General features: G+C 35.0%; 1 protein-coding gene across 4 annotated transcripts in view; it reads left to right on the forward strand.

Annotated features, from left to right (window-relative positions):
- LOC127836144 (uncharacterized) overlaps positions 1–23,834 on the forward strand; it is a 151,071-nt gene extending 127,237 nt beyond the window's left edge. For 2 of the 4 annotated variants that reach the window (XM_052362572.1, XM_052362574.1), the window contains exon 12: positions 21,646–23,834. In XM_052362572.1, the coding sequence (XP_052218532.1) occupies positions 21,646–22,514 (869 nt within the window). In that variant the 3' untranslated portion in view covers positions 22,515–23,834. Of the gene's footprint in view, positions 1–12,196; positions 12,827–18,336; positions 19,667–21,645 lie in introns of those variants that run through there. The other 2 variants (XM_052362573.1, XM_052362571.1) reach the window with 2 other exon arrangements.
- Positions 23,835–24,609: the final 775 nt, after the last annotated feature.

Here is a 24,609-nt window from a genome sequence, read left to right on the forward strand (position 1 = left end):
CAGTAAGATGCATGTATTGATCATCAATAGTACGTTGGCATATAGGTGACATTCACTCTTTTTTGTTAATCACTCCTCTTGTTTTACATTGCACTCCTCTTTTTTCTATCTCGTTCCAACGACATACTTACTTGAGAGAACGACCTACTAACTCGAACTCGAGGGAACAGTCAGCTTAGTCGAGTGAACGATATAGAAAAAAAACAGGATGCACAACTAAATGAAAGAGGCGTGCAATCAAAAAAGAGCGGTGCAGTAAATATATGAGGGGTGCATTAAACAAAAGAAGAGAGCATTTTAACTATCCCAATGGAACGACTTACTAACTCGTGGGAACGAGTAAGCTATGTTATGGGACAACTTACTAAGTTAAGGGAACGATCGAGATAGAAAAAAAAGAGTGAAATAAAAGAGGAGTGCAACGAAACAAAGAGCGGTGCAGTAAAGTGTTTAATGCACTTTCCTTTATTTAATGCACTTTTTTCATTGCACTCTTCATTTATTTAGTTTTGCACTACTCTTTTTTGTATCTCGTTCTCTCGACTAAATAAATCATTCCCACGACATAGTTAACTCGTACTCTCTGGTTAGTATGTCGTGGGAACGAGATAGAAAAAAGAGGAGTGCAGTTTATAAAAAAGAGGAGTAAATGTCATCTTTATGCCACTGTACATCTAAATATGAATGCAAACATGTCTGTATAAATTTAGTTTATTCTCTATCATTTAATGTTAACTAGTTATACTTGTTTCAAAATACATTTAAGCATATTGATATATTTAACTTTGCTTTGAATAATTGTTTATTGTTTTTTTCATTCTGCCTCTTCTAACCATGTTAAGGATGGCCCCACCTTGCCCCTGTACTGACCTGTGGGTCATTTTTATTGTAATATGGGCTGGGATAGTCATGGAAGGAAGAAAGTGTAAGATTTTGAAGGGACTTTTTCACATATTTTGTGAGAAGGTTGACTGACATAAGTCAGTGATATAACCAAAAGAAATTAATACAACAACAAATTTAAATTAAACAAAAACAGACATAAACCGGTAAATACAAATTAAACAAATATATAGCAGTACATATTGTATGGTATTGTAATATGCTTTTACTGTTTTTTTATCTGTATATTATTTTAAGTTGGCATGTTTTAATAGACATGCGTATCTTTGTTTAATATTTATTTTATGTCATTTCATAAACTGTATTATTTCCGTTTTAAACCGAGATTGTACGATTTTGTCAAATATTTATGAATTTATATAAAACGTGTAAAAACGTATTATACATATATTTCAATATAAATTAAAATAAAAGTTAAAAAGAACATGTGTCGAAAATGCGAAATAAGCCTGATATTTAATTCTGAAATCGACAATGTCTGTACATTCGAGTTCGCCAGCATGTATATCATGCATGTACGATGTGAATCTAAATTTTGTTTCACGGATCATTTTAATTTCCTGCAACGATATTTATTTTCATACGACACACGAACACTAACTCCGAACCTAATAAAAAGATGAATGCTTCGGTTATTGTAGGAAAATATGTACGAAATACATTCGTCACAATCGGCTCAGGGCGCTAATTTGTCTTTGCTGCATTTTATGAAATTCGTCTTCAATGTATATTTTTCTTGCCTATTTTGCGTTATTGTAACATATTTTAATCAATATATTGCAATTTAACACATACAAAAATCGTATAGTCTCGCTTTAATAATATTTGTTAAAATAAATTGCGAACTTTTTAACCAATTTATGTTATATTGTTCCATATTGATCTGTAAATGACACTAACACAGGGCATCAACAAGAACGATCAAGAACGTGTCCTTTAAATATTGCTCAATCTGTGTCCGTTTGCAACATGTATGGGGAAAATTTGTTGCCTTGTTTTACTGATAAGGGATTTGATTACAGAACATGAATATATCTTTAACATTTTCTATAAAATATGTGTTCGTCATTAACAGTTAACAATTGAGTGCATAATGTTACATCAAATACTGCCAGGAGAAAAAAGTCAGTTGAGGAAGCTAAGAAATCATGCGAGAATTTCTAGCTGCTTACCTACTCAGGAATGTATGGGTTTAGTTTTAACCGACGCCTTATATTTTTTAATTTGAGTAAAGATTTATGTTATTCAAATAAACGTTGGTTTGCTATATTCTCAAATCTTTTTTCTAAAAATAAGGGATGTAGTTGACACTTGTTCGTAATTTCATTTCATCGTTCCTCAAAAGGTTGTAACTTTGTTGCTCTGGTCTCTTCCCTACCATTGAGTAATTAAATGGTAATTAAAATGAATGCGTTTTGGTTTCCTTTTATTATTGTTTAATTTGAGGTGCAATGCTATGAGGTTAAATTTTATTCATTCTTATATGTATCATGAATATTGCTGGGCCAAGTGTGAGGTTGACCGTTCCAAGGCGGTGACCCAAGCTTTATTCTTATATATGTTTATGTTGTTTTGTATTGTGCTGTGTTGTACTATTTGGTAATTGGTCACTTGCCTTAAATTACTTACCAACTAATTGCATGTCACTAACATGCAATACTGCTTCAGCACCTGGAATTTCACTTCTTTATTTTCAATGAAAAATTTAAAGATATGTTATTCACTACAGTAAACATATAAGAACAATGATTAAGCTATTCTATGTCTTCAGAATATCCACAAAACATGTGTTTATCATAAATCATTAGAGACAAAATTATAACGATGCGTACACTATGACAAGGTGTGTCCACCAGTTTATACTTTTAAACATAAAGATTGACGTTTTTAAACGCACATTCCGATGACGTCATACTGTGGATTCACTTATTTTAAGGAGGTCTCATCGTCGCACACATACCATTTCTCCAATTTATGATCACTGGAATATTCACCAATTAGGTTTTCCGCATTCTTTACGTTAAAAGTGAAACGTCGAATCAGATCAGTCGTAACACCCTTTGCCGTTATGTTTGAACATAAGACGTTCTTCTGACGTTGATATGAACTCTTTGGAAAAATATAAGCACAACTTTGGCATGTTAAACGTTTATTTTAAAATAAGTTAATAGATGCACAGCTTTTAACATGCTTTTTCAAACTTTCAATGTGTAATGAACTGCCTGCTTGAATGCTATAACCATAAAAGTATACATCTGCAATAAAGCCTCTCTATAGTGAACATATCAAATGGCACTGAAGTCAAAGAGACATATACCTGTAATACAAGTATAAAAATTAATACTGCAAAATCTAAAAAAGATAAGCATTAATTTCTTCCTGCCTTTCAAGTCCAAATGTGAAACATTTTAGTATTTTAATTATAATCGACAGCTTTTTACACACAAATATAATACCTAAAAATCTTACCTTTTACTGTAAAAATAGTTTTCTTTGAAAACATCTTCTTTCTATTAGAAAGAACTTTCAATGAGAAAGGTGTTGAAACAATTATATTATTTTACCATCTTAGTGGGAGAACAGTGTCTTTAATCAACATAAACACCGATGAAGTCATATTTCTCCCTATCTAATTACCCATTAGCACAATAGTTTGTGTTTCCTGTTGATATAAACCAGATAAGTAATTCCTTTACAAGGTAAGGGCTTCATATTTTATTTTATTTTACCTTGAATAAGGGGCACAACTGGTTTATGTTAAAATGATTTAAATGCACTTAAATCCTTTTGGCACATGTTTTACCTCTCAATATGTATGAAAACATATTGTGCCAAAAAGACTTAAGTGCTATTAAAGCTTTCTTGCAGTCATTAAAAGGATGTAAAACATTCTGGCATACAAGGGATTTGTCGATAAGCACTTTTTGCACCTTGGTTCGGTGGGATATACTATGTGGTATACAAGACATGATTCCAGAGAATAGTGCAAATTGAAGAGTATTTGATTAGCTTTCTAAACGTGCAAAAAAGTGATTTTTGAAAAAAAGTGCACTTACCACGTTCTGGCTCTAACCCCTCGAAATCTTTGCAATGAATAAATCTTTGTTGGCAACACTTGGTTAATTGGCAATCGTAATCTGACTGAATCGCGTTGTCACGGCCTCGGTTTGTCAAAATGGCGGCTGTGAAATTTTGCCTAGTCGCGCGAAGTCTCGTTGGGTCGCAAGTCTCGTTTCCGTTTAGCGCGACAACGTGTTAGCTTGTTCTTCGGATCATTGAAGTTACGCATCCCTTTGTTTGTAAAGGTCCATGATTTTACCTGATAATGGTCACTGCAGTGTGACCACAGCATTGTGTCAATAAACCGGGGTATAGTACACGGGATTGGGTCCAATAATAGAGTTTAACACAATAAAGTAAAATAGGCCTTTATAGAGGTATGTACTGTATTGCTTAACAAAATGTAAAATGTGCTTTTCGAACTTGAACTCATATGTTAGGACACTCTTAGATGACTTTGGATTTTCATATATATTTAAAGATCCTGAAAATATATGTAGTTCTTTGTCTTATAAGAGCATGTAATAAGCAACTATATGCAATATTACTACATGCTGTATACACTATTAGGCATGATATTTCAATTTTTTGCCTGTAGACTTAATGAACTGTAAAACACGCTTTAGGATTTGTGCATCCTCGTTAAGAATTCAGAGTGAAGGCTTGTGTAACTATGCGAGAGTTCTTGTGAGTGAATGACTGTTCGAATGTGTGAGTGACAGACTGACAGCGCGAGTTTATATATAAGCGATTCACTGACTGTTAGAATGCAGGAAGGACTGACTGACTTTGCGAAAGAACTTGTGATTATTTGACTGGAAAATAGTTTAGTGTGCATGTGAGTGATTGACTGCCCGTTAGAATGTGTGCATGATTTAATGACTGTGAGCATGGATATGTGAGTGATTGACTGACTTTTCAGACATCTGAGTGACTGACTGTTCGAGTGTACGCGTGCGTGACAGACTCTCTGTTTAATTATTTGAGTTATTGGCGGTTTGTTACAAAGCCATCCACCGACGAATCGACTCCAGTATAAATAATTCCCTAAAATTATGAAACCGAATTCGTAAAAACTTTTGCTGATTGTGCCTTTGAATCTCTTATTTAATTGTAAAACGTAACCAGAACTACATTTTATGCACGGACGAATATATGTGTGTTGCACATTATGACTCTTATTTTGTCGAAATCTCACCTTATTGAGTAACACATGACACTTTCTTTTATTGTCATTATAGAAGTGATGGGTTTGCGTGCGTGCGTGCGTGCGTACGTACGTGCGTGCGTGTGTGTGTGTGTGTGTGAAGTAACCGATATAGCTACTTTAGCTCAGTTACAGGTACTGTTAAATAAGATGAGATAACAAAGCACATCGACTTGCACACAACTATATTTGTGTTTAGAATCTAGTCTTGAAGGCCTTCATGAATGCTTTATTTTATAAGTATGATGTAATTTGTAACGTACTGGTGCAGTGCCGAAAAACCCCACCCCATCTAAATTAGAATTAAAAACAGCGATTATTGTTTTGTTAGTATTATTCAATACAGTTAATTGAAAGCAGTGAAAAAAATTTCGAATTTATCCAACGATTATTTAAATATTTTATTATTGTGTGCAAGTGGCCACTGAAATAGAGAATAACAGGTTGGTGACGTGGATAGAGAATGGTTATCTGGCAAGTCGGAGGAATTTATCGGCTCACCCGATAATATCCTCCGACGAGCAAGATAACCATTCTCCATCCACGTCACCAACCTATTATTCTATTTATCCTGTCACATTTACAACATTCGTTGAAATGTTTCTAAAATATCTACTTTTCGAGTATTTTGTGTTTAAATATTTAATATGGTAAACATCACGCGCGAAAAAAAAACATGGTGACGTCACGTCAGGCAAAGCGCTTAGGCTAGCTTCCATCTTGTTAAGACACATAGAAATCGAGTTACTTGTTATTAATTCAATACACAAAGACGAAATTATGCTGTTTAAATAATAATGTTTAAACAAACAGTTCTTTACATGTATTTGGTATTTTATTAATAGAAAAAAAGTATATTTTATTAATAGAAAATAGTAAATGCATGCGCATGCGCGGATAGCAACTGACGAATATTCGAGGCCACGTGGTCATCTAGCCTAATATCTTTTGGGATATTAGGTTACCTGGTTATCGGGCTGATTTAAAGGCATGTGGCAGGATAAATGTTTATATATGACATGGGCGAATATATCTTCGCAAGCGCAATTTTGTAGCCCCGCATTGTGTACATGATAACATCGAGTCATCTTGTTAGAGCATACACCTATATTGTAAGTAGACGCTTTTGTATGTTTCAAGAATGCTTTCAATGCGTAAAACTGCGAGTTAATTTCTCAAGTGCCCTTTGAATTGTATAAATCAAGTAGTACCACATCGTTCAAAAACCTTTCCTTACACAAAGCACGACAGCACGTTTAGACATCTGCATATGAATATTAGAGATACTAGTATATAAAGACACTGCATCATTGTATTAACAAAAACTAAAGCTTATTATTTAGTTTCTTTGGAAAACGGATTACATGACAGAATAATATTTCATATCAGTTTGAACTTTTTAAAATAGGGGTGGCTGACAAGGCAATGTACAAGTAATATTGTACACAATTTAGGTTTTGAATATCGCCTTATCATTTCCAATACCAAATAGTCGCAATCAACCTAAACTTGTAAAACCTTCCAGCAAATGTACATTGAAGTTAAATATTCTTATAGGTTCGCAGAAAATGACGGTAATGTATTCCGTACGTACACGGCAATTTTTAACGACCAATCGCTTTATTGTTGGAGTTTGTATACCAGTCTCTTCATGATGATGAATTCAACGCGAAAATATGTGATTTGTAAATACTCCAAGAAGCGTTTTGATTGGGCAGTTATGAATTTCGGATTCGCTTTCCCGCCGTCATTTACTGCCGTTTAAAGCAAGGTTATCAATTCTAGAGGCTAAACCATACCAAATGGTATAATATAAATTTATACCACCGTACTGCAAAAAAGCGTAACTCCGTTTACTGAAGTCTTCATTTCTGTCGCCATTTGTTTCTTCAGTTTGTATTATCCTACTCAGTTTGGATTATCGACGTACAGGGGTGCGTTTACCTAAGACCTCTTGAACAATATAACCCGAGTCGTATAGGGTGAGTTATTTGTCTGACGTTCCAACAACTTACTCGTTCCCACGTTATTTTTTTCACGAATTACTAAGTCGTGGAGACGAGTTGCTAAGTCTTGATAACGAGTAACCTAGTCGCGGAAACGACATAAATAAAATTAAAAATATTACATCAGGGTCATCGAACTTTTGCCTCTTATTCTTCGGCGATCGACGTTGAAAACCCAAGCGTTTTTTTTATAGGACTAGCAATTGCAATCTCATGAAAATCAATCCAAGTCTGGTGCTCTATTCTCACCACTAACAGCGGCAACTTATGGAGCTAACATTTGGATTTAATTTGAATGAGATTGTCAGCCAGTGTTACTTATTGTTTTATTTTAATAGCTAACTTATATCGCCATCGATGATCAGGCGTACTGTATGGAATAATATACATTTTTATTAAGCCCGCCACTCTAACAACGGTCATATGCGACCCGACTTGGAAACTGTTATAAAGTCTTCTACCACTGTTGTTCAACTTACTGGTCAGATCGGTGGCCTTCTTAACTATTGACATGGTTAATCGGCTCGTCTAGGGCGGTTTTGTACACGCTGTATACATACCGTGACGTCACTACGTTTCTGTCATCTTTATACGGATGCGTAAGCACAAAGACCTATACAATACATTATGTGCGGATTTCCATCCGCATACACTATGATATAGTCCGCGGAAGAATACGATTATTTGTAACAAGCATACTTTCTGGCATTTCTTTGAAGTCTTGTTTTAAAGTGATAACGTTAACATTGTTTTTTTTCAAACACAAACAATTTTGTTTTCATACGTGTCTTTGCCACCAAAAGTGTGTTCTTGTGTTGGCTTGTAGTTTCTACTTTAACTTCTGAACTAGTTTGCAATCACATACTTTTAAGATAAACGTTAACGTTTGTGTATCCGTCAAATCAAGTGGACAAGTTCTTTAAAACTAATGCACTGAAAGATGGTTTTTTTTCGACCAACTGTGTATATATACACAGTATGTTGATTTTTGCAAATGATTAGTGGATGCGTCTCATGCACGTGTTGGCGCAAAATGAAAACATTATAACAGTACAGGCGCAAAATGAAAATAGTATAACAGTATTGCATATCATGAAACTAGAATAATCACACAAATAAGTTGAAAAGCGACACACGGGGGAAAATTTATTCATAAATAAAAAAGTCACAGGCTAACAGGAAGTCCGTGACGTCACACATCGACAGCGTATGTATACAATGGCATTTAACAAAAAGCACGTGTCTATTACAAGCCTCGTCCTTATTATTTTCCCCTGCCATAGGCGGATGGATATTATTTTGGCGTTGTCCGTCCGTCCGTCTTTCCGTCCGTCCTTCCGTCCGTCAGGCACTATTGTGTCCGGAGCCATATCTTGGAAGTGCTTTGGCGGATTTCATTGAAACTTGGTTTGAGTACATTTATGGATAAGAGGATGAGGAACGCCAAATGGTATTGTACAACATCTGTTAATTACGGAGTTATGTCCCTTTGTATCTTGAAAAAAATGTTTTTTAATATAAGCTTAGAGCTTTATCTCCGTTAACACATGAGCTCGAGCCATGAAACTTACCATAGTTGTTCTCAAGCATCAGGGGGTGGGGGCTTCACATTCAACACCCATAATCCTAGGGGCTAAGGTCAAGGTCACACATTGAGGTCAATGGTAAACAATTTGGTGAATTATTCATTATTTAGTAACTCCTTTACTATGCATCAAGGGATTCTATAATAACTGTCCACAGTTGTTCTCCATTATCTAGCTGAGTGTCAAATATAAGATCCAGGTTGCTAGGGTTATGGTCAAAGTCACACACAAAGGTCAAAATCACACATTTTGGTTAAATATGCCTTATTTGTTAAGGATACTATCATACTAAAATGGATTCTCAAAATGTCCTGAAGTAGTTGTTCTCAATTATCAGGCAGTGCAACCCTATGTGTTTTTGACCAAAGTCAAGGTCACACATCAAAGGTCTCACATTTGTAGAAATATCTATTATTTAGCCATTATTTTACTATGCAGCAGTGGATTATGTAATTACATCCCATAATTCTTCTCCTTCTTCTTCCTTGCTTTGTGTCATATGTAAGATTCATGTCTAGGATTAAAGCAGGTATATACGATCTTGTCAAATATTTATTAATTAATATAAAATGTGTAAAAAAACTTATTATACATATATTTCAATATAAACTTTAATAAAAGTTAAGAAGAACATGTGTCGAAAAATGCGAAATTAGCCATATATTTAATTCTGGAATCGAAAAAGGCTGTACAGCCGAATTCGCCAGCATGTATATAATGCATGTACGATGTGAATCTAAATTTAGTTTAACGGTTCATTCCTGCAGCGATATCGATTCCTACGACTTACGAACACTCACTAAAAAGACGAATGCATCGGTTATTGTAGGAAAATATGTACGAATTATCTTCGTCACAATCGGCTCGGGGCGCTAATTTGTATTTGCTGCATTTTATGAAATTCGTCTTAAATGTATCATTTTTCTTGCATATTGTGTGTTATGATAACATATTTGTATCAATACATTACAATTTAACACATATAAAAATCGTATATACCCGCTTTAAGTTCAAGGTTCATGTCTAGGCTTAAGGTCAACGTCACACAATAATTACACTTCATGTAAGGTCATACGATTCACATTAAGGGTCAAGGTTACACAAATGCTTCATGTAATGTCGTACGCTAAACCCCTTAACTGACCAGCATTTTTTTCCAGAATGATGTTAACATCTTTGTACATAGAAATAACAGGTTAGAGATTTTGCGCTCCAACAATGGAGAGCATATAGTCACTAATTAAAACTTCACTCAATATCAAACCGTTACAGAGCGTAAAAGCTGTAACTGACAAAATCGTGACCTAGCGTAAAGTACGTCACGACGTTGCAATACGCATCACAACGTATATATAAGCCAGCGATATAAAAACATCATTTACAGTAATTGTTAAATTTGTTTCCGGGTGTAGCTTAAATTCGTAGTCACCATCGATTATACTTACGTCTTCCCGGGGGTGTGGGGGTACTGATTCGTGTACACACGTTAGTGTTTATCTATTCCAATGTGTAACCATAATGCCGCCACCGGACGAAAAACGTCGTATCGCGACGTATAGACTCGCATCAAACTGAACAATCCAAGTCTTGACGTCATACACAGTTCCCGATTAACTACGAGTGAACTTTCGGTGCGTTCGTGATGGGTCGTTCGATAGAGGGGACACGGTATTATAGTGACAGTCAAGCTCGAGTCAGTAGTTTGATGGTTATTTCATCAAAATAGCGTGATCGCGTACAAAACCCTTTAGTATATAAGTCTTTATCAGACATACGAGGATATTATTACGTTATCTTTCACGATCATTCTTAAGCAAAATATTTTACAGTTCTTGCAAAAGTATGGATTAACATGTGTTTACTTAAGTAATGCTGAGGAATATTGATGTATATAAATCATTACCACGAAGCTTAGCGGGTTGAACCTCAGCTAAAAACGTGGTGTTCAAGTCGAGCATCTAAGCTTTAATTAAGCCCGTGCGTCCATGCGCCCGTGTCTTCATTAGCAACATTTAATCTCTCGAACTATTTAATTATTAAACATTACCATAAATGAGCAGTGAGAAATCCTATGTTAATGGTATTCGGTCTTTATGATCTGTTGTACATGTATATTATTTACTTCAGATTCAGGAGTATACAATTTGTTGTCTAAAATATACAACTTACGTTCATCAGTACGAAGGCATAACAAAAGTTGTTAACCCGACCGAACCTATTTTGTTTGCTTTGTCCACTCTTTTCGTTTTAGTTATGATAGTTGTGAGGAAACAGTAATACTGAACATTTACCATGGTCTAATATAGCCATTATATGCATCTTTTGACGATTTTAAAACCTAAAAATTATAAAGCGTTGCAACGCGAAACGATTGAATAATTTGGAGAGTTCTGTTTTTGTCGTTAAATTTTGTGAAACTACGAAGATTGCTTATATAAGGTATAAAATACGTTTAGTATGTGTACTCGGCGGAATAGCTCAGTAGGCTTAAGCGTTTTTACTTCAGGACTCTGGCAGGACTCCAGGGGTCACTGGTTCGAAACCTGCTCCGGGCAATGATCTTTTCCTTTTTTTAATTTTATTCTTGATTTTTTACTGGAGCTTTTACGATCCAATGTTTACAATTATCAATATAAAGCATTTAATGAATAAGTTAAAAAAATGCCAAAATCTGTGAAAAGGCCCCTTTAAGTAACTATTATAAACAAAGACAAAATATTGAATAGGCGCGTGAAAGATTTATGTCATTGAACTTCCTCAATAAAGTTTGGAAAAAAGATGTTTCATGAAGAAAGGTAAATAATGCTTTATAATAAGAAAAAAAGTCAGTTCGATCTACCTACCCTATTGTTGGCGATGCTTGTGGAAAAAAAGAACACATTTGTTTTACCTTATCCAATATAACAACAACGGAGTTCTCTTTGTAACCAAAAAACACTAATAGTAACATTATAATACAATTTACGTAGACAGTTCGCCATGCATGTTTACTATGCATGTGGATTGGTCATGTATTCATAATTTTACATCATTTTCAGTAAACTAATATTTGTATTTCTGTCTATCAGAAAACAATTCAGGACTGTCAAAAATACTAATAAAATATAAATTCCGCGCTTTTATTTAGATTTATTATGTGACGGGGGTCGTTGCGAAATATAGATGATCATGATGTGATGATCATGATTATGATGATCATGATTATGATGATCATGGTGATGATGATCATGGTGATGATGATCATGATGATCATAATGATGATGATGATGATGATCATGAGGATCATGATGATGATTATTGATGATGATTTGGAAAATACGGGTAGTTTTAATAGAGCGTTAAAATACCCTCTCAGTTGCAATAATTTTTCTCTCAAAGGGTGCCGATTTGAATTATTATTATAAAATGTTATTAGTTTGTTACTATTATTTCAGTGAAGACCAGTCCCATGAGCTTATCATCCCCACCAAGGCCAGTCACTCTGAAGCTGCTCGTATCCGTGGATCTACCACAGACTGGAGATGATGAGAGGGAACCTCTACTCAGTGGACTGGACTTCCTGCCGGACGGGAGACTGGTAGCCGTGGATTGCATGAACAAGAAATGTATCATACTGAATGAGCGACTACAGAGACTTGGAACACCGTACAAGTTCAAGTATCACCCAGGTAGCGTAGTATGTGTGTCTCATGATACACTGTGTGTAACGTCTGGTAACTTAGTATTTCTCCTGTCTGTTAGTACAGACAATGCCATCAGACTGACCAGTGTGATCAATGCATCATCCAAGTTTGACTCTATATGCTGCATGTCTCCGTCTCAGATGGTCGTGAGTACGTGGGATGATGTTCGCCCTGTGAGAATAATATCAGTGGACGGGGTGGAGACTGACTTTGAGCACGTCGTGTTCCCTACGAAGACATACAAAGGAGGAGAGAGTTCGTGCACGTATGTTCAGTCTAAGAACACGTTAGTACTGACTGACAGGTACGCTCACATTGTGTACATGAACGACACCGTGAATGGCACATCTAGAGCAGTCACTAATGAGAACATACAGGAACCTCGTGGTGCCTGTGTAGGACCTGGTGACACGGTGCTGGTGTGTAGTAAGGGTAAGAACACCATCGTGCACCTGAGTGTTGATGGAAACATTATCGGTACCTACCCAGTGGATATTAGGTACCCGAGGATCATAGGTTTGTCTAAGAACGGCACTAGGTTGGCGGTTTCTAACAGTGTTGAAGGCTCCATCAAACTTCAGTTGTATAAGATATCACCGGCAATGAATTAGATGAGTAGAAAGATGTAAATGCTATCCATGTGATCACGCTTTATACCCAATTATTAAGTATTGACTTTTGTGTATTGGTTTTGTTAAATCAGCTCGGAATACTATTCAATTAAATAAAAATTGAATAGTGTTGTTAAAAGGTTTTATCGTTGAAAAATTTCGCAAGATTGCTAACTTCTTATATATTTTGCATTTGTTATAATGTAGGATGTGTCTTTCACTTAACTTCAAAAATGTTATATTGTATAGTTGAAGACATTAAGATAAAAAGGATGGCACTAGGCTTGCGTTGTCCAACAGCGCTGGAGACAAAACAAATTTTCACTTATATAAGATATCACCGGCAATGAAATAGGTGACTTGTAAGATGTTGACCATGCGATCATTTGTGTACACAGATTAAATATATACGTTTATGTGGGACGTTTAATCAATACTCTTGCGTTTAATAAAAATTGAATAATATTGTTATTAGGTTTGATCGCTTTAAAATTTCAAACTGTCTCTGTATTGTGAATTTATGATTTTATGATTACTTAAAATGCGTTTTTAATACATTTAAAAAAAAACTGCAAGAAATGTTATATGTATTAAAAATCAGTGTGTTCGTAATACAAATTTAATTCACATAACATGCATTTTAAATGTTTTGTATTCACATTCAAGATAAATATTCTACGGTATACTAATGATCGCGTTCACATAGTATATATTTATGTTGCGTCACTATCTTCTCTATTGAAGCGCGTTGACAAGTGGTCAATTTTTATTAATGTACTGCCTCAGTCACAAATAATCCGGTCGTCGGACCGATGTGTCCGATCTCCAGGCATCAGAAAGACTGGACACGTCGGAGCCGTCCGACATCCGAAAAGTTACACAGGTTAATACCTCAGTCACAAAAAGAGACCAATCACCGTCCGATCAGTTGAGATCGAAAAAAGATCTGACGATCGACGCACGGTTATCGCCCAACATCGGATGCGTTGTACGTGTATCATGACGAGCTCCATCCGGCGTCCGTCAGTCATCGTGCGGAGGCCCTCCGGAAATCAGACGGTCGCCGGCCGATGTATATGTCTCTGGGAAATAATTTGATTTTTGATGATACACGTTCAATTAATCCGATGTCGGGCGATCGCTTTGCGATAACCGTTCGTTGCTCGTCCGACCTTTTTTTTAATCTCAACTCGATTCCTTCCCGTGACGGACGTCAGGTAAAAATTTAAGTGACATTTTAAATTAATCCGGACGCCACCTAATGCTACAAAATGACCCTGTGTCCGAGCGCTCATCGGCAGGGCGCATGCCCAATGAGCGGAAAAATCTACTGATCGGTCGCTTTTTGTGACTATGTTCACCTTTATTACGTACATTAAGTATGCAGCGGAAAAAAGGCAATATCATTGTCGTAGGAAATAAAATAACGGCTGCAGTTTCGGTATTGAACTGTAGATTTTTTTTTTTGTTTTAACGGATAAAACAAATTACATAAAACATAAAATTGAAAACCACTCTAGACCTGAACATAACAATGCAATGTTTAATATAATTCAAGATCGGAATGTTTCGTTCATTCAAAATACTGAAGATGATGAGAAGGAGCCTCTTCTCAGTGGACTGGACTTCTTGCAGTACAGGAGACTGGTATCAATTGATAGCGTAAATAAGACATGTGGCATACTGAATGAATGACTACCGATACATAGAACAGCATACATGATTGTGCAGTAACCAGGTTGCGCAGTGTGTATATCAAATGTTTAGCTTGCTTTTAATGATGATATCAAGACAGCCCGGCTGATTTCATTGACAATGCCATTCGTATTACAAGGGAGATCAACACATTATCAAAAACATCATCTCAGTTCTCATCTATATGCTGCATGTCTCCATCTAACATGATATTGATCAGATGGTGTGATCCCCGTTTTATTAGAATGATATTCATGGACGGTGGATAGTCAGACTTTGAGCACATGGAGTTTCATGTGAAGATGTACAAAGGTTATCCGAGTTATTGCACGTATGTCCAGTCTAAGAAGAAGTTGATACTTATTGACAGGTACGCTCACAAAGTGTACACGTCTCGCACCGTGACCATTTAGAGCAGTCGCTGAAAAGAACATTACGGAAGCACGTAAAGCCTGTGTTGTTATTGCTTTTCTGTTCGGTTTGTTAAAAACTTAAACGACCAGTTAAGGAAACAGTCTGTATTAAGCAGCTAAGCTCTGATTTATTTTTGCGTTTGTGACTTTAGCGGATAGTAATTTTCTAAAACATTTGGTAGAAGTACAGGATAGCCACTCACAGGCGATCTGATTACAAAGAAAGTATTTCCCATTCTAATTTGATGTTTAATGCACATGAATATGTATGTTTTCGCCATTCTGATGTTTTATTCGTTTTTAGAAAACTGAATAGGAAAAACGTATTTAAAAGTAAGCTGAAAAATAAATGTATTGTTTAAAGACAAGTATCTGTACCAGAACGCTATATATTCACATATTTGTGTAGACAGTGTTATTATTTAATTGTTTTAACTGTTCTGTTTTATTTCAATAATTGTTAAATAATTGTATTTTTACGTGTTTTATATACTGTTTTAATTAAATAAAAATGTGTTTCTTTATTTTCTGTAAACATAATACCTTAACATAAAATACGCATATATAATAGCTGTAAAGTATCCATATCTTATTGAAAAGAAGCTATATTGTGTTTAACTTTAAGTTTCAAACATCACAACTTTGCAGGAAATTAAAAATAGTCGATTAATAGTTGTGTTAATCATTTGTTTGAAATAAAAGTAACTAAAAATCTTTTTCTCTAACGCATTGTTTTTATGGTTTCGCATTTGTTTGCGGTAAAAATAATTGCCAAAATTTAAACCAATACTATTGTTTTGCAAATTAATTTTTCGGTCGTTGTATATTTCATCTTGTATATGAATTATTGTATTATGTCTTTGCTTACAATAGTATGAACTTTGCACGTTGGCTGCCGTTTACCAACATTCCCAACACGACGATAATGATTTATAAAAAAAATACAGAAAGGTCTAACGTTATGGCGTAATCATTTAAAAAGTAAACACTTCAGAACCATTTTATGTTGAAAATGTATACACGTAAAAATTCATTCTTTCGTAATCATAGTTCAATCATACGTGTGTTTTTTTTAATGCTGAAAGCGATTGACTATAAAAATATATATGATATGTTTAAAAAATATATATACTATGTGTAGTTAAAATATGTAATATGTAGTTAAAGGCTCTATATAACGTTACGTTATTTAACAAAGTGTTGTACAATACGGCGATATATTTGGACCAGAACAAAGCGAACATATCAGCTTCGTATTCCAACTGTTAACGAGAACAAATGTATCACAGTATTGTGCACAACGCAGTTAAATATATATTTTGTTTAATTATATACACATTATATCTTTCATATTCGTTCAGTTGTTTGCATTTTTCACGATTTATTTACGCAACAACGGCAAGTCCGCTTAGGAGCGATTTATAGCAATTTTTTCATCACAAATAGTTAAGAAAGTTATTTTAATGATAGTTTAAATGTTTGCACATAATTTAACCGCTGTTCTGCAGACCAGTGATACTGGTACTTTTTCAACAGATCATAACATTTTTTTATTAAGAAAACGTTCGGAGAAAACTTTGAATTCATCTGTTAAACTCGGACCGCCCAATACTGAATATATAATATATATATACCAATACGGTAGAATATTGGTAAGTAGTACGAATGCTGACGGCATATTGGATTATATAAACAGGTATACAATAAATATCATGTATTCACCTCTTCCAACCTTTCATTATTTTTTAAAGTGATATTATAGGCATTTTTGACTGTTGATTTGAGCTGACAAGAATTAACAGGTCAAAAGAGTTATTTTAAATGTGATAACTGACCAATTATCGGCAACTCATCTTGCTACCAATTGTTTATAAAAAAATATGTTATATTCGATATTTTACATGACTGTACAGTAATCTAAGCCGAGCGGAACTGTCTTTTTATTAGGATCGGAGTTAGTGTTCGTGTGTCGTATGAATAGATATAAACCAATCTGCACTAAAACTAAATTTAGATTCACATCGTTCATGCATGATCAGTGGTCAAACGAAAGTACGGTTGATATTCAAATGCATTATTTTATTCTTTCATGGATATTGCTTTATTATGCTGATGCTGCATTAACAAATATAAGTGTAAATGAAGTGAAAACACCAAAAATAAACAACGGTTGCGAAAGACACCTATATACTGTTAGATGTCCATAATATCACTTTAACCTTAAGTTAGTGTGTAAGGTGTTCTTTTTATTCTAATATTGTGTTTCGCTTACTTCAACTTATTATTTACGTGCTATCATTGTAATTTTTACATATATACTTTGTTTATTTTATCATTCTTTGTGTAACCAATATTCTTCATGAACAGTATAAGTTTGGCAATAAATATATCGCTATCAACATGTGTTTGTATTTGTAACAAATTAGTTGAATTGTAGCTTTATATGTTCATTCAAGATAATCTTACATAATTACTCTTTGCAATAATAAGCATTTCTTCAGCGATTCATGTTTCTGTCACTTAATATCAATTACTATGCATCTACGTGACATCGTGTTTTTTCTGTCGTCCCCACCAAGGCCAGTCACTCTGAAGCTGCTCGTATCCGTGGATCTACAGAAGACTGGAGATGATGAGAGGGAGCTTCTCCTCAGTGGACTGGACTTCCTGCCGGACGGGAGACTGGTAGCAGTGGATAACCATAACATGAAATGTATCATACTGAATGAGCGACTACAGAGACTTGGAACACCGTACAAGTTCAAGAATCACCCACAAAGCGTAGTATGTATGTCTCATGATACACTGTGTGTAACGTTACTCCACGTATGTCTCCTGTCTGTGAGTACAGACAATACCATCACACTGACCAGGCAGATCAATACAACATCAAATATCGACTCTATATGCTGCATGTCTCCGTCTCACATGGTCGTGAGTACGTTCGATGATCCCCGTCCAGCTAGAATGATATCAGTGGACGGGGTAGAGTCAGACTTTGATCACTTCCTGACGTTTCCTATGAAGACGTTCAAACTAGGTGAGAGTTATTGCACATATGTCCAGTCTAAGAACACGTTAGTACTGACTGACAGGTACGCTAACACAGTGTACATGAACGACACCGTGAATGGCACATCTAGAGCAGTCACTAATGAGAACATACAAGGACCTCGTGGTGCCTGTGTAGGGCCTGGTGACACGGTGCTGGTGTGTAGTGAGAATAACAACTCCATCGTGCACCTGAGTGTTGATGGAAACGTTCTCGGTACCTACCCAGTGAATATGAAGGTTCCTTGCAGCATATGTGTGTCTAAGGATGGTACTAGGCTGGCAGTGTCCAACAGAGTTAAAGGCATCAAGAAACTTCACTTGTATAAGATATCACCGGCCATGAGTTAGATGACTAGTAAGATGTTATCCATGTGCTCAGGCTTTATACACAATTATGTAATATTGATTTTCGTGAATTGATGTGGTTAAATCAACTCGTAATGCTATTATGTTTACAGAAAATTGAATAGTGTTGTTATAAGATTTTATCGTTGAAGAATTAGCTCTGTATTTTGCATTTGTTATTATGTAAAATGTGTCTTTATACTTAACTTCAAGAAATGTTACATTGTATATTTGAATGATTTTAAATATATTGTGTATGTAATGCTATTTATATTTGCCTTTCTTGCAACTTAACCGGTGTGTACGGTAGTTACCGGTAGGCGCTTTAAGTACTTCTAAATGAATGTTGTTGTTTTTTAAAAACATAACCATGCATATATTTTCTTAAAGGGTCCGTCCAACAGATTTTGGAATGTATTGAAGCATGTCGTTAAATGCTTTATATTAATAAATTTAAACATTTAATCTAAAAATCTCCAGTAAAAAAACAACTAGAATACAATTTAAAAAAAAGGAAAAAAATAACCCTCAACAGGGCTCGAACCACTGACCCCTTGAGTCCTGGAGTAAAAAGTCTTCCGCATTGACCACTCTAGTACTCTACCATCCATGCTTATGCGTAAAGCGGATGTATTTTTTACCTTAGTATATAAGCAATCCTCATAGATTCCCAAATTATAACTACAACAACAGAACTTTCCAAATTATTCAATCGTTTCGCGTCGCACGACGCTTTATAATTTTCAGGTTTTCAAATCGTCAAAAGATGCATAAAATATATATTTAAGAGCATGGTAAATGGTCAGTATTACTTTTTCCTCCAAAATATCATAACAAAAACGAAAAATTGCGAATCTGAAACAACTTTTTATAATTTTGTCAACTTACCAATCTGTTGGACGGCCCCATTAATACCATGAAAGAAATTGTGCGTTCTCTCGAAATAATGCCTGTTTTAGTTTAACGTACATTGGCCACTATATAATGATCAACAAACGTCGACTAGGACTAGAATTCCCAGCATGTCACCTGTGCCTGTAAATAGTCTTAGAAGTCATGTATCGTTATAATGTAAAGGATACTATAAAAAGCCGTTAATGTCAGTTGTTGTTTGTTTTCAAATTAATTACAAAACGACAATATCAAATTAATTCTAGACTCATCTTAGCTGTGTTATAATTGTATTTTACAATTAATCAATACTTGCACTGTGTAACAATTTTATGTATTCGTGAATTACTGGGGCCGAGAAAACACACGCTTAAATTGAAAACCTTGTAATACATAACGCTCTGATCAGACATTCCCATAGCAACGTGCTGAGAATGATAAAACCGAGAATTCGAGTAAGGTAGTAAACCCATCATATTCAATGTTGAGAACATTTGTTTACAAATCATATTGTTATATTATTTTCTTGAATCAATAATAAATGTAAAAAAGTTTGTCTGCTGTCCGATTTCGATCCGGGACAATTTGCTTTCAAATCGAACGCCCTACAACGGAGGCCCTAATATCGTGTTTAACCCATTTAGGCCTAGTGGACTCTCCCATCCGTCTAAATTGGATCAATTTATTTCCAAAATTAGGAATGTCTAGTATATTTATTTCTATATTTACAATATTTCGTACAGAAATTCCGTTAAGCAAACAGCGTAGACCCAGATGAGACGACGCTGTTTGCCCAGGCCTTTTTTCTAGACGCTGGGCATAAATGGGTTCTAAGAACCCCTATCTTGTTTTGATTCTGCCTAATTAGTATGGTTATATGCATATACGCACGTTTTCTTCAATTTAAATTGCATGCAGTTCATTTTTAACTTTAATCACTTCCTACGACTTTGATTGAAAAATGTACATCTTTATATGTTAAGGAATATATTCCAATCACGATCAGAAAAGGTACGGGCGGCTACGATTTCGTCGCAATTACCAGGAAATTAACGAATTTAAGATAGGTCGAATATCGAAATGGTGAAAGTCACATGTATGCATTTACTGTGTATGTCTATTAAGATATGATTTTAGTTATGTGTTTCATACCACATTTATGATTTCACCTTTTACAACTTGGTCAATGAATAGCATGAACACTCTATTTCCAATGCCATGATGCGTATATTATATTACATAACGGTGTACTTTTAACTCATATAGTTTTGTAATTTGTCACGGCTTTTAATTTCTGGAAATGTTAACTTGTTTGTTTTACCTGACGAATTCGTGAATAAACTTTGTAAAGATAAAAACTAGTGGTCATGTTTTTGTTATATCACGTATGCAAATATTGTATTTAACCGCGCTTTTTACCTAGGTGATCGAGGTTCAATGGCCAATCCTGAAGCATGTGAGTTTGGTTTGTGGTCACCATACCGTACATGTGGGGTTGTCTACGGGTACTCCGGCTTCCCCACCCCACCCCTCCACAACACAAGACCACACCAACATTGAAATCTTTCGCTAACAACTACATGGCTCTACACTGCAGTGATAATTCCAAATTCGTCCAAACTTTTGCGAGTGTATTAGATTATATTAAGTATGTATAAGTACTGGGGCACACTTCGGATCCACAAATAACGCAGCCTCAGGCGCGCAGGGACCTCACCAACTTCGACATATGCACGCATATGTTAATAAGTAACACTGCTGGGCAGCTTTAAGGCAGCCTTCAACTGCCTCTGTACGCATAATATCACAGTCGATGTTAAAAGTCGAGCTTGCTCTAGTAAATATCGGTTTTAAGAAAACAATGAATGTGTTTCTGAAAGTCGTAATTTTGCCTCACTGTAAGCTAGTCCCTTCTACAGATTAAAGTATAGGGACGAAAGTGTTCAGGGGTCGTATTCCAGAAGCATCTTAAGTTAAATTGTATTCTTATCTTTAACGTTTTTCATTTCGTATTGCAATATTTTTTCATTAATATTTCCATGAAAATGACATCATTATGTCAATGTTATTTTAGGAATACCAAAAACATGTGTTTCCTTATTTAGTAAAGAAATACAAAACATTGTAATTTTGACCTTAAGTGAAATTATTTATTATTATTAAATGTTATTAATTTGTATTATTATTTCAGTGAAGACCAGTCCCATGAGCTTATCATCCCAACCAAGGCCCATCACCCTGGAGCTGCTCGTATCCGTGGATCTACAGAAGACTGGAGATGATGAGAAGAAGCCTCTCCTCGGTGGACTGGACTTCCTGCCGGACGGGAGACTGGTAGCCGTGGATAACAAGAACATGATATGTATCATACTGAATGAGCAACTACAGAGACTTGGAACACCGTACAAGTTCAAGTATCACCCATACAACGTAGTATGTGTGTCTCATGATGCACTGTGTGTAACGAGTGGTGGTTATAAAGTAGTATGTCTCCTGTCTGTGAGTACAGACAATACCATCACACTGACCAGGGAGATCAAAACATCATCCAAGTTCGACTCTATATGCTGCATGTCTCCATCTAACATGGTCGTGAGTACGTACGATGATCCCCGTCCTGTGAGAATGATATCAGTGGACGGGGTAGAGTCAGACTTTGATCACTCCCTGACGTTTCCTATGAAGACGTACAAAATAGCTGAGAGTAGATGCACGTATGTCCAGTCTAAGAACACGTTAGTACTGACTGACCAACTCGCTCACACAGTGTACGTGTACGACACCGTGAATGGCACATCTAGAGCAGTCACTAATGAGAACATACAGGAGCCTCGTGGTGCCTGTGTAGGGCCTGGTGATACGGTGCTGGTGTGTAGTATGGATAAGAACTCCATCGTGCACCTGAGTGTTGATGGAAACATTATCGGTACCTACCCAGTGGATATGAAGAAACCGACCAGCATAGGTTTGTCTAAGAACGGCACTAGGTTGGCGGTTTCTAACAGTGTTTATGGCAAAAGGAAACTTCATTTGTATAAGATATCACCGGCAATGCATTAGATGACTAGTAAGACGTGATCCATGTGATCATGCAATGATCTACCATCATATATATTATAAATGCTCGGGTATGGTGATGTTTAAATCAATACGGTATACGTTTTGACTGATGAAAACTAAATAGTGTTGTTATTCTTTTTTTTGCACCAGAATTTAAAACTGCCTATGTATTGTGAATTTAACATTATTTAACATTAGTTTTGAAACACTTAAAATAACGTAATTTTTGACAACATATGTCAATAACTTTAAATATACCGCGGATGTAATACTATTTTAATTCCCATTAAATGCAACGTACCTGATGTGTTTTAAGATATACATTATACGGTATACTCATGATCGCGTTGAAATGTTACATATAGTTTTGTTGTGTCACCATGCTCTTTAAAAAGGCGCGGTTGATGTTCGTCAATATATATAAATTTTCGGCCTATCATTTATACATAGTTTGTATACTTTAATTATGTAGCGGGAAAAAAACAACATAATATTTGTCGTCGGAAATACAATAACCGTTGCATGTTGGGCATTGCACTGTATATTGTAATTGTCTACATTAGCGGATAAAATAAATTACAACAAACGTATAAACAAAACCTATAGTACTGAACAGAACTATGCAGGGGTTTTTCTAGCCATTTTGGGAAAAAGAGTCTGGTCAAATTGGATTTTTTTTAATCAATTAAATTGCAAATTTGGGGCTTTTTATCTTCAAAATGGACCATATTGGGATTTTTTTTATCATTTTATCAACAAATATTTTCACATCAGGACTAAATCATATAGTTATATACTTTATAAGATGTTTATGAAATAACATTGTATTGAAATATAATAATTATTAGACTCTTCTTTCTAAAAAAAATATTTTTTTTGGAAATTGGGGAAAACAACAATTTTGGTTTGGAATCGGGTCAGTTTGCTTTGATATCCGACTTTTTTTATATAGAAGCAAATACCCTGCTATGCAAATGTTTTGTTACCGTCACAATAAAATGTAAGTCATTTAAAATAATGTTTTTTAGCCTTCACAAGTGCTACTCATCAGTGATTTTGTTCGCTTTATATTTTACAGCCCGTGCCTTTTCAATTGGGAAAAAGCGAGATAGACAATGAAATTCGGAAAAAATATAAACATTATTTATATAATTATTAATTACAGTTTACCAATTATTTATAAGTACATGTTTGACTGCTTTCTAAATTTATTTTATGAAGTGATAGGGAATTAAATTGCGGTATAATAAACTCAATAATTGGTTTATTGGAAAAGTTTGGCATATTTTGGGGAAATTAAGTTCAGATTTTGGGGGGGGGGGGGGGGGGGGGAAATGTTACTTGCCATAGGGAAACAGACCTTTGTACTTTTTGCAATTGGGAAATGGGCTGTTATTTTGGGCAAAAAAATCACTGTACATTATTTAAAAGCCGGGAAAGACTGTAATTTTCAGTGTGTCTCGTCTGCCTGCCAATAACCTTATGTACTTTTTTCATTCGACTGTAAATTACACTATGAAAACTATTCATTTCGGTTGTTTTTTTTTCAAAATCATTAAGCAAAGTGATGATCGAAAATAAATAATAGCAAATTTTATTAATCTTAGCCTTGTTATTAAAAACAAAAGCAATACTTGCCGGTTGTAATATAATTCTTTTTTCGTGAATTGTTGGGCCGAATACATAAAACTCGTTACCATAGCACCTCTTAACACGAGAAAAATTCTAAAGATCAATGCATTTTTAATCAGACGAATATTTCAATATTATTTGATGAACTGATTGTAAATACATATGTCTAAATGGTAAATTAGACACATATAATTAATATAATCTTTGTTTCAATTAATCTATGTAGGAGTTATGCAGAGGGATCTATGCGATTATTGCAATTAATGTTTAATTTTGATAGGAATGTTAATGTTATATATTTCAAAGCCACACATAAAATATGGTATATTTATTGTAAATATTTTAATTATTGTTCTGAATTCAACCCTTCTTTTTATGTTTAAGCTTCAAAATGAAATCGAAATCAAATAGTTTATTCACGGATCTCTATTATTCATGAAGCGTTTTTTTCCAATTAAAAAAC

Source organism: Dreissena polymorpha, chromosome 6 (genome assembly GCF_020536995.1).
Source record: "Dreissena polymorpha isolate Duluth1 chromosome 6, UMN_Dpol_1.0, whole genome shotgun sequence".
In the NCBI taxonomy this organism is placed as follows: Eukaryota; Metazoa; Mollusca; class Bivalvia; order Myida; family Dreissenidae; genus Dreissena; species Dreissena polymorpha.